Raw genomic sequence first — 14,314 nt, 5'->3', positions numbered from 1 at the left:
CCAAGTGGGAATGCTTACTTAAAGTATAAAGAAATTGGTTCTGTACATCCATTCGAGCCAACGAGGAAATCGATCCAAACGATGTCGAGCCAACAGTGTTCAACTGTACGAAGTAAAATGCCGCAATAGTTGCAGGTGAACAATTTTACATGATGAATAACATTACAGTGTAGTTGCAATTGAAGTCGCTATTATCTATTTATGTAACAGGACGACAAAAATACCACGCAAGGCTAAGTACATTCCCGACTGTTTTTCTATGGAAAACATACTAAAAAAGAGCAAGCAATCAATAAAGTAAATCTCATTTAATAACAATAAATAAATTTGTTCCCCATACGTTCATTTTGAAATTTCAACATCAAAAACGTATCCCTCCCTTCTTGCCCGCTCTAGCAATCTCCTCGACTCCAAAATGAAAGTAGAAAAGTTAACTCTTGGATATTTCAACACCAATTGTTCCATAGTTGCCAAGGTAACCTTGTCACAACGAATAAGTCCGAGGTATTCCAAATACGCACACTGACTGGTTACACTTTTAACACCAATGTCAGTAATATCCTGACACCAGCCTATGTCAAGACACTTCAGGAACGGGCAGTTTGTGGCTACTGCTGCTATGCCTGCAATGTAATATTATTATTAGTAGTAGTACATTGTAGTAGTAGTACTAGTTGTAGTGGTAGTGGCAGTGGCAAAGCTACTATAGTCAACTTTGATCACACAAGGACGCCTGGAGCCGAGCTAGAACCTCCAGTGATCTGATGTTTCGAACGACCCATTTAAGTCTTTTATAAAATGTCTTACAATGTATTTGCAAACATGTATATACACATATCAAGCAACCTTAAAAGCGAAGCTACTATATACACATAGCATGTACATCGTTATCATTTTATTATAAAATTAAGTAAAACCATAAAAGCAACAAACCTCTATCACTTATACAACAGGAAACACAGTACAGCCTCCATAATCCCGGCAGATTCTTACTGAGAGCCTCCAAGCAGTCATCATTAATGATTGCATTGAGAGAGAGGTTCAGACATCTGATATTCTTGCAATGGGACGAGATATAGGTCACAGTGTCTGGCGTCAGTCTTGGCAGATTGGAAAGGTCAAGGTTAGTCAATTTTGGCAGCTGAAACAAAAGAACATTGAATGTAAATTGAGTTTATCTTACTATCCACAGACAGTCAGCATTGATGATTGATTTCAGGGAGAAGTTCAGACATGTTAAATTCTTGCAATGGGCCTAGACATAGGTCACAGTGTCTGGCGTCAGTCTTGGCAGATTGGAAAGGTCAAGGTTAGTCAATTTTGGCAGCTAAAATAAAATAACATTGAATGTAAATAGAGTTTATCGAACTATCCACAAGCAGTCAACATTGGCAATTGCATTGAGGGAGAGGTACAGACATGTGATATGCTTGAAATGGGCTGAGATATAATGTAGGTCACAATGTCTGGCGTCAGTCTTGGAAGATTGGAAAGGTTAGTCAATTTTGGCAGCTAAAACAGAAGAAAATTCAATGTAAATTGAGTTTATCCAACTATCCACAAGCAGTCAACATTGGTGATAGTGTTTTGGGAGAGACTCAGACTTGTAATTATACTGATATCTTTGCAATGGGCAAATGTCTATAGTGTCAGTCTTGGCAGATAGGATAAAAGGGTTAGCTAATTTGGGCAGTTGAAAAAAAATAGAACGTTACATGAAACCTTATGTTTATCTAACTATACACAAGCAGTCAGCATTAATAATTGTGTTCAGGGAGAAGTCCAGATATTTGATATTCTTGCAATGTGCTGAGATAAAGGCCAAAGTGTCTGGCGTGAGTCTTTGCAGATTTGATAATAGGTTGGTTAAATTGGGCAGCTGCAAAAAGAGACCAAAGTTATTAATATGAATATTAAATTTATCTTAATATCCACAAACAGTCAAAATTGATGCTTGCGTTCAATACAAGTATGTATATTAATATCCACAAACAGTCAACATTGATGATTGTGTTCAGGGTGAAAGGGGAGTTTTTTACTGGACTGTAAAGAAACTTGAGGATTGTGAATTTGACAGAAAATACTAGGGATTATGTTTAATATAAGTAATAAGTTTCAACTTCCAAATGTTTAAAGTTTGTGTGTATTCATAACCAAATTAACCAAAGTTTGAACCAAAGCAAAAGACAAACTTTACAGACTTGAAAATTAAATTCATAAAAGGCAGTAAACATAACTTAGCCATGTAATATCTCACTAATCTTGGTTCTTACCTTGCCAGGAATAAACAAACAATCTCAGTTCTTGCCTTTGCCAGATATAATCAACCAACCTTGGTTCTCACCTTGCCAGGAATAAACAAACAATCTCAGTTCTTGCCTTTGCCAGATATAATCAACCAACCTTGGTTCTCACCTTGCCAGGAATAAACAAACAATCTCAGTTCTTGCCTTTGCCAGATATAATCAACCAACCTTGGTTCTCACCTTGCCAGGAATAAACAAACAATCTCAGTTCTTGCCTTTGCCAGATATAATCAACCAACCTTGGTTCTCACCTTGGCAGAAATAAACAAACAATCTCAGTTCTTGCCTTTGCCAGATATAATCAACCAACCTTGGTTCTCACCTTGCCAGGAATAAACAAACAATCTCAGTTCTTGCCTTTGCCAGATATAATCAACCAACCTTGGTTCTCACCTTGGCAGAAATAAACAAATAATCTTGGTTCTTGCCTTTTGCCTGATATAATCAACCAACCTTGGTTCTCACCTTTCCAGCAATAAACAAACAATCTCAGGTCTTGCCTTTGCCAGATATAATAAACCAACCTTGGTTCTCATCTTTCCAGGAATAAACAAACAATCTAAGTTCTTGCCTTTGCCAGATATAATAAACCAACCTTGGTTCTCACCTTTCCAGGAATAAACTAACAATCTAAGTTCTTGCCTTTGCCAGATATAATAAACCAACCTTGGTTCTCACCTTTCCAGGAATAAACAAATAATCTCAGTTTTTACCTTTGCCAGGTATATTCCGCAATCGTCGGAGATGCCGCATGACATCAGGTTAAGGTTACGCATGTCTGTACAGCTTTTGGTTATCGATGAAAGGCCAGCATCTGTCACCTAGGCATGTAAATAAGGGATTGAAAAATGGTCTAAAATCATAATCAATCATTTGAAATTATTGGTAAACAAAAACCAATTTTTGTTTTAAATAATTGAAAGCAAAATTTTCTGAAGATGTTAAAAAGAAGATACATTTGTAACTAAATAATAAATGAACATGAATGCAAATTCCTACGTTGTAGTTTTGTTATCTTTAAATTGAATATTTTTCTCAGCAATAAAATATAATATATTATAATTACTCATCAGCTGCCAATATTTATCCTTGATAAGTTGTCCACAGGTTATCTTTTGGCTAGGCAACGATTTGATTGTTTAGTATTTATTATTGGATATATAGTGACTAATCAATATACATTTTGGACAACATTGTCCAAACCAAAAAGTAACCGGTTTCACACAATTGTCCATGATAACAAAATTATGCATACAGTATATAACTGTACACAGGGTCGTCCTACATTTTTTTTTAAACGGCCATAATTCATTCCAAGTTTATGCAATAGATTATTGGCAACCTCATGCAATCTTAGGCCATCGACTCACTCACTCATGAGAGCTTAAGCAATTAATTAACAGCAAATTTAATCTTTAACGATTTACTCTCAAGATTTATATAATTTATGTAATTGATTATCAGAGACCTCAATTGTAAACTATCAATTCCCAGGTTATGCAATTGATAATTGGCAACATCAATCGTAGACCATCAATTCTGAGGTGATGCAACTGATTATCAGGGACCTCAATCGTAGACCATCAATTCCGAGTTAACAATTAATTATCAGCCACCTCAATTGTAAACTATAAATTCCTAGGTTATGCAATGATTAACAGCAATCTCATTCATAAACGATCACCTCTGAGATAATGCAATTGGTGATCAGTGACCTCAATCATAAACAATCGACTCTGTGGTTATGCGATTGATTATAGGTGACCTTAATAGTAAATAATCAACTCTAGTTATGTAATTGATTATCTGCTACCTCATTTGTAAACTACCACCTCCAAGGTAATGCAAATGAGGATATGAGACTTCAATCTTTAACAATTGATTCCAAAGTTATACAATTAATTAACGGCAAATTCAATCGTAAATGATCAACTCTGAGAATGTAGTTGATTATCGGTGACCACAATTTTAACAATGAAGGTATAAATCAGGAAAATTTACCCTGCAACTCTGATCTAGCTTTAGTTTTTATTATTTTGAGCAAAACATTGAAGATGTTATTATTGTCATATCCGTAACCATTGGACATTTTTAAAGATATATATTATATGTCAGAACTGCAAATCCTAACATATAGGGAAAATCTATAAATCACGAAAAATTACTCTGCTTCAGTGACTAGACAGCTTTAGTTTTTAGTATTTTGGGCAATACAATGTGGAATTAATAATTGTCATATCCGTAACCATTGGACACTTGTTAACATATATACAGTACGTAATAACTGCAATTCCTAGCATGTAGTGAATCAGAAAAATTAACTCTCCTACAGTGACCTACTTTTGATAAAAAAAAATATATTTTGAGCAAAACATTGTAGAAGTAATTATTGGAATGTCTTATCCGTAACCATTCACAAATCAAGTAGACATACCCTGCTGCAGTGATCAAGTTGCAGCTCTTGAAGTTTGGAGCAATACCTTGCAATGATCAACATGGTCCTGTCCGTGATTTTGGGGCACTGGTTCAAATGAAGTGTACACAGTTCAGGACATGATGGAAGCAACTGTAAAATAAACGTGGCTTATGATTAATTGAGATATGTCACAGAAACATGACAAAGGCCCCAAGTTGGACCCAATTATTGTATGAATAGCCATTTGTATTTGTATTTTTTAATATATATACAAGGGCATGAACTTCATGAAAACATGGCTAAAACCCTATGATGTGATTTACCTTCATGCCATGAAGGTAAATCACATCATAGGGTTTTAGCCAGGTTTTCAAAAAAAACAGGGTACTGTAGAAAAAGGACAGTGTGCTAAGGTAGAAAAGGACATAATAATTATAGTGTCTGGCATTGCAGATTTCGAAAACTATGAACACAAAAAAGAGAGAAGGAAGTGTGCTTTATTTAAGTAATAATAAGTTTAAACTAAGTGTGTATAAGTTTATAATAATATTTTAAGCTTTAATCAAAACAAAAGATTTCTTTGATTTTCTTAAGCATTTAATTCTACAATTCTATGATAATCTGGACAACAGAGGTAAAAACATATATGCAAAAAATATAAATTCATAGACATAAATTTGATAAAATGTATGGGATTTTTGTAAAAAAAAAATCAATTACACAAAGTTGAAATATTTCCCTTATGAATATGACCCAAGGCCTGCCAATCATTTGAATGTATCTCTTACCATAGTGAGTGCATCATCTGTCACTTTACAGCAGCCATCCAAATACACATGTCGTAAAGCCAGGCTCTGCCTTTCGGCACTCTCAAATGCTGAGTCCATTATGTCAAAACACCTTAAAATACAAAATTGTAATTTGAAAATCCAAAAGAATATGTCCTTATTCCTATGCACAAAACAAGTATCACAAAACCTATTCACTTCTTCAATAGCTGAGTATATATGGTCAAAACACATGAAAGACAGACCCAGCTTGCAACTGCAACTCCCTGTACACAAATGTAGATTGCAAACAAACACACTTATTTGGAGTATAGCAGCCTGAGCATGCGTGCTGTAAAAAAGGCGCCGACATTATTGGCTTTTCACCAAGAAATAAACTTTATTTTATTTAAGTTTAGAGTTATGGTAAGCACAAAAAATATCCTGGGCTTTTAATAGGACATGCGCGCCTAATAGGACATTTACGGTATGAAATAACTTTTGTGGAATAAAATAAAATTGGAAAATTGATATTGCCTCTTCAAAAGAAACTTTCGCTACAACTACAAGTCTTCATTTCTCTTTGCACAAACTAAAAATCACTCACCTGATAAGTTTTAATGTAGTCAATCGAGTGGCGAAGTTCAACAGGTGAAGTACCCCATAAGATGAGATCAGTCGACAGTCTGTCAGGTTGATGGTTTGAATCCTGTCATTGCTTTGCCTAACCAGCTACAATGTACAAAGTTGGAACATAATAACGTTTACACTCAACTGGGCAGGCCACATTAACATGCATGTATTAAGTATGTTTTATGCAATTATGCAAGTATTGAGTATAAAAACTTCCAGCAATTATCACATACAAATTATATTTTACTGTAACGACCATGTATGAACTATAAGAGAGCTGCAGAGTGAACATCAATGCTCGTCTGTTGTTTCATTTGATCAAGGGGCATAACTTAACAATTATTCATGCCAGAGTAATGGCCCTTGATGAACATACATGTATGTGTGTATGCTTATATATATAGAGATATTCAAACGGATTTTGGTACACATGTTGCAAGACACATTATATGTATATTATATACAAAGTGTGTCTAGCAACATGTGTTCCAGGTCAATATCCATTTGAATATCTTGAGAGTTCCTTAGCTACATGTATAGCCAAGCTCTTATACAACAACGCCGACAATGAAGGCTATAGGACAATACCTCAATTTAAAAAAAAAAATAGATGTGCTAAAGATTATAAGAAATGTTGAAAACTATATAAATCTCGGCGGATTAGATTCGCCACTAGAAAGTTTTGTCAATGAGTATTGCTGACTTTCATTACCACACAGGAATGGTTAGCTGTGGTGCCTAAATAACAATTTTATTAACATGTGCATGAATCACGATATTATACTTCAGCAAAAAAAATGGTTTAGTTAGGTTAACATTCTTTTCAAAAACAGGTAGGCTTTTTTTTAAATTAGCCTTTTAATATATTAGAACGTAATTGTCATAAATGGAGAATGGTGTTAAAGTAATCTTCAGTGTAAAGCTTTAAAGGTTTTTAACTACATATCAAAACAATTTTTTGTAATATTTTCTTTTCTTTTTAAAACAACTGACTATAAAATCGGTAGGGTCGGTGCCTATTTTTTAGGTAGGGTCGGGTAACCTGAACCAAATGTTTTTTTAGACCTAAGTTAAAGTTACTCAAACATGTATATCTGTTGTCTTTAAATGCGCACAATATCTATAGGTCACAGGTGTCCGTCACGTAGCTTGATCACTAAAATACATGGCCCTTCAGTTCTTTGATAAAACAAAAAATAATTAAAATTGATAAAATGACATTTCAATAAGTTTATTATATACGTATATATATATATATATATATATATATATATACTTGTATATAATGACATTTTTTTAAGTTATACTCTTAGAAATTTATTGAAATGTCATTTTATTAATTTTAATTATTTTTTGTTAATAGTTTTTTTTATCTGGCCTAACATTTTTTATCTGCAGTCAAATTATATATTTTTTGTAATCATCATTAAAGGTAAATGAGTTAAAAATGATAATGCATTAAAATAAAAAAAAAACAACCTATAATGAGGCTACATTGTATATTGTGTGCCTTTAAAGCCTACTTTATGTCTTGTGGAGTTTAATTAATCAAAATTTAAATTACAATAAGATGTTACCTCACCTTTAGGAAATTTTCATCTGTAACTCGATGTTGATTGGTCAGGTTGACAGCCAACCAGAGATCAGCATCACGGGTTACATTATACCAAGTTGTGCAGACACGACAAACAACCCTTAACAATTCATACACATTGAAGTTCTGAAAAATTTGCACTAATAGAGGGTAATGTAGATCATTTATGTTAAGTTTATTAGCACTTGCATCATTTTCTTTTGTGCCTAACAATTCAACATTCAGACTTGAGTCTATTGCAACTTCTGAATATTCTGCAGTTTGACTAGAGTAGGATGATGCAGTCTTGCTCTTTCCTATTGAATGCAAAACATCCTTGGAGGTTTTTGGCCTTGGCAAATTAAAATCTGAATATGATCTGCTACTACCAGGATTTTGAGAAGTAAATGTTTCAGTCACTCCACTCCTTTCAAAACTTGGATAATTTCTCCTCGTGTTGTCGTGCCTATTTATTGCATTTGCCATTACACTGTTTGAAAACATTTCAATGAAACCTGAGTCAGAAAGCATGTCAGCAACATGGCTAGTGTTACCTTCAAGCTCCACAGGTCTCTTCTGAATAGGTCTAACAGTTTCATTCCCTTTGACCTCATTTAAATTGTCATGCTGATCACTCTCAGGCTTTGCATTAACGAATTCAGGCAACCTATTGGTCTGTCTGCTTGAAGCAGATGGATGAATACTAAATTTAGGTTTTTCTAATCTAACATTATTACAATTGTTCCTGTTTCTCTCTATTTCATTATCATCTTTTAACTGATTCTCAAAACTTTCAACTTGTTGTTCATCATCATCTTGATGAAATAATTCTAAATTTACACACAATTCTTCTCCTGCACTTGTCTTAAAACCTTCTGCACTATAAGTACCTAATGTCCTTGTCCTTGAACTGTTTTCATTCACATTAGATGACCCTAATTTTCCATCAAAACTTTCTAAAGTTCTATCATGTATGGTATGTTCTTTGTCATCACTTTCAAGCTTAAACAAAGATTTCTGAACACCACTCTTGCCTATTTCCTTAGCACTTTTCAGAATCTGATTGCTCTCAAATGTATCTTCAACAACACCATACAAATCATCACTAGCATCAATAACAGCTTCATTTTTCTCGAGTTGTTCACCTCCTCTAGCGCCTAAAGACTGATCCAATCTTGTACCAAAGGTGCCAATAGCAAGTTTCTTTCTTTGATAATTATTCTCTGCCATAGCTTGAATATTTTCAACAGAATTAGAAGAAACTGGGCTCCAGTCCGGAGCCAACTGTGGTTTGAAGCATGTGTTTTCATTCACACTGCTACTTTGCATTCCTTTAATGGCTTTCTCTGAGTCTCTTAATTCTTTATTCACTTTAACATTTTCACCACTTTCAGTTTCATCTTCTCCACTATAATGTATGTTAACATTGTTATCATGCATTTCTTCAGTTCTTCTTTCATTTTCTTTACAATCATGTAAGTTAACATTCAATGTATTAAAATCATTCAATTCTTCAGTTCTTTTTTCATTTTCTCCATTATCAAGTATGTTAACATTGTAAATATCATTCATTTCCTTCGATACCTCGATCTGTCCACTACCCCTTTTTTCATTCCCTTTACTATCATGTTCTTCATCATTGTTTACATCATTCATATCTCCAGTAACTCCAACAATATCCAAATTATCAGGCCTTTGAATTGCATTATCATCTTTAAGAATAGAACAATTTTCTCTAGATGAAGCAACATCTACATATTGTTTTTCCCTATTACATAAGCTAGAATGACCAGCTATGCTTGCCACAAATCCATCCGATAGTTCTGAATTCCCTTCGGCTGATAAGGAAGTGATGGCCATACCAGTTTCTGTAACAAGAAGAATAGCATAGGAACATAACTATATGCACAGATTGGTACATGTTTATAAGTGCTTCAAGTTGCAATCGACCAATGACCTCTAGCTTTGAAGGCAAAAAAAATTTAAAAGTCAAGAAAATAGATTCAAGATCAAATATGAGACAACTATTTTTATATCTAATATGAGTAACAAAAACATTTTAGAGAGAGAGAGAGTGGTCTAGTGATATAGGTGTGTGCCTCTCACCCAAGAGGTTATGGTTGCAAGCCCCACCAGGTTGAGAGTGGCCTAGTGGTATAGGTGTCCGCCTATAACCCAAGAGGATGGGGGTTCAATACCCACCAGGGTGAGAGTGGCCTAGTGGTATTGGAGTCTGCCTATCACCCAAGAGGATGGGGGTTCAATACCCACCAGGGTGAGAGTGGCCTAGTGGTATAGGTGTCCGCCTATCACCCAAGAGGATGGGGGTTCAATACCCACCAGGGTGAGAGTGGCCTAGTGGTATAGGTGTCCGCCTATAACCCAAGAAGATGGGGGTTCAATACCCACCAGGGTGAGAGTGGCCTAGTTGTATAGGTATCCGCCTATAACCCAAGCGGATGGGGGTTCAATCCCAACCAGGGTGAGAGTTGCCTAGTGGTAAAGGTCTGCCTATCACCCAAGAGGATGGGGGTTCAATCCCAACCAGGGTGAGAGTGGCCTAGTGGTATAGGTGTCCGCCTATCACCCAAGAGGATGGGGGTTCAATCCCAACCAGGGTGAGAGTGGCCTAGTGGCATAGGTCTGCCTCTCACCCAAGAGGAGTGGGGTTCAATCCCCACCAGAGTGAGAGTGGCCTAGTGGTATAGGTGTCCGCCTATCACCCAAGAGGATGGGGGTTCAATACCCACCAGGGTGAGAGTGGTCTAGTGGTATAGGTGTCCGCCTATCACCCAAGAAGATGGGGGTTCAATACCCACCAGGGTGAGAGTTGCCTAGTGGTATAGGTACCCGCCTATAACCCAAGAGGATGGGGGTTCAATCCCAACCAGGGTGAGAGTGGCCTAGTGGCATAGGTCTGCCTCTCACCCAAGAGGAGTGGGATTCAATACCCACCAGGGTGAGAGTGGCCTAGTGGTATATGTGTCCGCCTATCACCCAAGAGGATGGGGGTTCAATACCCACCAGGGTGAGAGTGGCCTAGTGGTATAGGTGTCCGCCTATCACCCAAGAAGATGGGGGTTCAATACCCACCAGGGTGAGAGTGGTCTAGTGGTATAGGTGTCCGCCTATAACCCAAAAAGATGGGGGTTCAATCCCAACCAGGGTGAGAGTGGCCTAGTGGTAAAGGTCTGCCTATCATTCAAGAGGATGGGGGTTCAATACCCACCAGGGTGAGAGTGGCCTAGTGGTATAGGTGTCAGCCTATCACCCAAGAGGATGGGGGTTCAATCCCCACCAGGGTGAGAGTGGCCTAGTGGCATAGGTCTGCCTCTCACCCAAGAGGAGTGGGGTTCAATCCCCACCAGGGTGAAAGTGGCCTAGTGGTATAGGTGTCCGCCTATCACCTAAGAGGATGGGGGTTCAATCCCCACCAGAGGAACTATCACCAGGCATCTCAACAAGTACACAGTATTGGTTTCTATGAAAATTTCAGAAATGGACTAAAAAATGATTCATATCAGCTGTCTTCAAAATTGATCTGATAACCATTTAAAAATGTACTAGGATATGCTTTTTTGACAAGGGCCAACCATTGGAAAACACTTTGATAACTCAGGAGTAAAGTGTGCCACTTGCCAGGTCAAACCCAGGAACACCTGAACATTAGCATGATGCTCTATTGACTCTTGACTTTTTTTATAATAAACATTGAATCATTGATATATTGCCTTTGTTTGTATTTCATTATAAAACAGCTGACATTTTACAAGGTTTTAAACCATGACCTCTGATGTCATGCTCATGAGCAATACAATGTAGCGTATAATTATTTGACATTTTTTATAAAGGGTAAACAATAGTAAGTGATGTTTTGCGAAAAGAGGCAAAAAGGCCTTTAACCAGGGCTGTGAACATTGAACGCATGTGTGATCACAGTCTCTTTCAATATTGATTTTCAAAATTTAAATAATAACATGTTTCTGGAGAAAAGTACAACGTATAATCAAAAATTGTCAACAAGAGCAAAAGTCACGTTCTGAATTTCTTATGGTAAGCTAAACATTGTATTTGAAACTTTTTCAAATATTTTCTTGGAAGTAGATTTATTGATGCTATAATAATAGAAATTATTATTCAAACAAAATTAAGTTTAGGACAGATCATTATCAGATGTCAGCGGCATAAACCCATCAGAGGAAAGCCGAGTTTGTAATTCCTCAGTCGCCTGATCACCCTCCAAGGGTCTAACATACAAAATATTTGGAACGTGGACAGACTAAAAAATTCATTGTGTTGGGCTGTTGGCAGTGATAGCGAAAATCCGCTGAGGGAAACAGAAAGTTGGTCTTGTTCATTGAGTGTACTGTAAATATTGAGTTTTACTCAGTTTATTTGAAGATATATTAGCCTCTTTCCGAATACTAATCAATATTTACCATCCAAATAAATTTCACAGACAGACACATTTGATATGACACCTGACATTCCACACATTATGCGACCCCACATTTGTCATTTGTGAAATTTCTGTTGTTTGTGCATCCAGCCATCTTAGTATACCATGACAACCAAGGAAACAGAAAGCTATGATAACCAATGAAACAAAAAAAATACACACAGGTATCAAACAATGTTCATGCTTAACATGTGCAGTTTATTTACCTTCATCTGTGTTGACATCTTCCATTTTTTGTCTTTTGACACTCGGAATCGTCCGATTAGATTTTCTCGTATTGTTCATGACATTTCATTTAACTTATCAATTTATCCTGAGTGTGGCAAGTATAATGCGCTTATGGCATTATGAATAACACATATTCATTTTTCAACCCGGTTCTAAACTAAAACAATGCATATTTTAAGTTTTCATCTGATATTTTGACCTTTTTGGTTATTTTTCTAAACCGGATGTGTGAACTACGTCATCAGTTTGGGAGTAGAAAAAGGCCAAACCCGGCGACCGATTTCTTAAACTTAACTTCGGTTCAATCTCACACCCGGTGTTCTCCCCTGACACTTGAACCAGATGTCAGAGACTTTGACCAATATTATTACACAGTATAGGAAAAAAGCGCTGCATAGAGTTAAAAAAGCGGCCATTCGTACAAACACTATACAATACCGGACCTGAACAGAAATAAAGATCATAATAATAAATTAATTAAGCCATAAATCGTACAGCATGAGTTTGAAACATAAATGTTGCATTTATGTTACAACACTGTTACACATATAATTGTCATCTCATATAAAGGATTGGTTACTGACATCATAGATTGTTTTTATACAACCATTGTATTTAGAATTTCCTTATTGAGTACCAACGGAATATTCTTGTGTTACCTTTCACTCTTATGAATATGATCCAATACAGCAATATCAAGAGGGCCAACGTAAAATATTTTTGCGGAATCATAAGTGAGGGACATACATGTTAGATGTGGAACAAAATGGAGGTATGTGTTATCGGAGTATATTTTGACATGGTTAGTAAGTGTATGTCACTTTTATCGCAATATAAATACGCCTACCCGGAGGCCAGACGTGTTAAAGCTTTTTCGTGTTTGAACCTATGTTTCTAGAGACCACGAACCAAACTAACATGCGCTAAGGCCGGGAATAGAATCCGGAACGCCTTGCGTGAATCGATCACGCGCTATAACCATAGCGCTTACCGGACAATGATACATTGTAGTACAAAGCAAACATGCATTTTTTTCTTTCGTAGATATTTTTAATACTTATAAAATAATATTTTTTTCTGTTGAAACATTTTTCGCTTGACAATCTTAATGCTATTTTTTATTTGCTTAAAATATTCTTAATTCATTTTGAAAATACAAATGGTATATTTCACCCATTTTGAATTGAAAAAAAGGTTATATTGACTAAGATTTATATATTTAAGTAAGTAGCTCAACGAGTCTAGGCGTGGTGGTGGCGCAGAGTGTCTCAAATGTTAAAATTTTTAAAACTATATACAGTGTCATGTCTGGTGAAGAAGTGTCAGATTACTCCGCTAAGAGCAACCTGAATGCATCCATGGTGGGCGCAGATACTGTGCTAGCAGGTAAGAGGTTCCACTGTCCGTGGGAAGGAGTTTGCCAGTACCTGGTCAGTAATTCGCTCCTGGAATAGCCGGTGTTGGCCCCTGGTTCGCGCATCGCCACTTTGGAGGTACCTGTCTGCGTTGATGTCTACAAGGTTATTTCGGATCTTGTACATCATGAGCAACTGGCTGTGTTTTCGACGCTGTTCGAGGGACTCCCAGTTAAGGACTTTTATCATGTTGGAGACGCATCCTGGGGTCTTTGTAGAATAGTCGTTGAAGACAAAGCGGGCTGCTCTACGCTGGACCTGCTCAATGGCTTTGCTGTGGTTTTCCTGGTGTGGGTCCCAGACGGTGGCTGCATTTTCAAGTGTGGGGCGGACCATGGCCTTGTATGAAGCTTCCTTGACAGGTGGCGTGCATTCCCTCAGGTGTCTGCGTAGGAATCCCAGTGTCCGGTGATGCTTTTGATGTTGACTATGTGCTTCTCCCAGGAGAAGCTTTCAGTGATGGTGACTCCAATGTATTTGCTGGCGTCAACTACTTCAAGTGTGTGGCCATGGAGAC

The 14,314-nt window shown here is 36.8% G+C and overlaps 1 protein-coding gene across 3 annotated transcripts; it reads right to left on the bottom strand.

Annotated features, from left to right (window-relative positions):
* Nucleotides 1-293: 293 nt before the first annotated feature.
* Nucleotides 294-12,607, bottom strand: LOC128221171 (homeobox-like protein HDP1). Of its 3 annotated transcripts, XM_052929643.1 has the most exons (8): nucleotides 12,361-12,607; nucleotides 7,705-9,563; nucleotides 6,097-6,221; nucleotides 5,511-5,622; nucleotides 4,741-4,872; nucleotides 3,020-3,127; nucleotides 934-1,141; nucleotides 294-623 (listed from the first exon to the last, which is right to left on the bottom strand). In XM_052929643.1, the coding sequence occupies exons 1-8, from the start codon at nucleotides 12,437-12,439 to the stop codon at nucleotides 343-345; spliced, it is 2,904 nt and encodes a 967-aa protein (XP_052785603.1). In that variant the 5' UTR covers nucleotides 12,440-12,607; the 3' UTR covers nucleotides 294-342. The 3 variants fall into 3 exon arrangements, with proteins under 3 accessions (XP_052785603.1, XP_052785606.1, XP_052785605.1); XM_052929646.1 differs by lacking the exons at nucleotides 294-623; nucleotides 934-1,141 and adding an exon at nucleotides 1,169-1,327; XM_052929645.1 differs by lacking the exons at nucleotides 294-623; nucleotides 934-1,141 and adding an exon at nucleotides 1,337-1,512.
* Between the last annotated feature and the right edge of the window lie 1,707 nt (nucleotides 12,608-14,314).

The sequence above is a fragment of the Mya arenaria genome, chromosome 16 (genome assembly GCF_026914265.1).
Source record: "Mya arenaria isolate MELC-2E11 chromosome 16, ASM2691426v1".
Classification (NCBI taxonomy): domain Eukaryota; kingdom Metazoa; phylum Mollusca; class Bivalvia; order Myida; family Myidae; genus Mya; species Mya arenaria.
Note: the sequence above shows the minus strand (reverse complement) of the source record. Positions and strands in the feature narration are given on the sequence as shown.

What these genes read in the sequence shown, in the direction of transcription:
- LOC128221171 (XM_052929643.1), bottom strand. Translation starts at nt 12,439, where the DNA reads ATGAACAATACGAGAAAATCTAATCGGACGATTCCGAGTGTCAAAAGA. An exon ending in AGATGTCAACACAGATGAAG is followed by an intron (nt 9,564 to 12,360) that starts GTAAATAAACTG and finishes TTCTTGTTACAG; the next exon opens with AAACTGGTATGGCCATCACT. An exon ending in CTGTTGTATAAGTGATAGAG is followed by an intron (nt 624 to 933) that starts GTTTGTTGCTTT and finishes ATTACATTGCAG; the next exon opens with GCATAGCAGCAGTAGCCACA.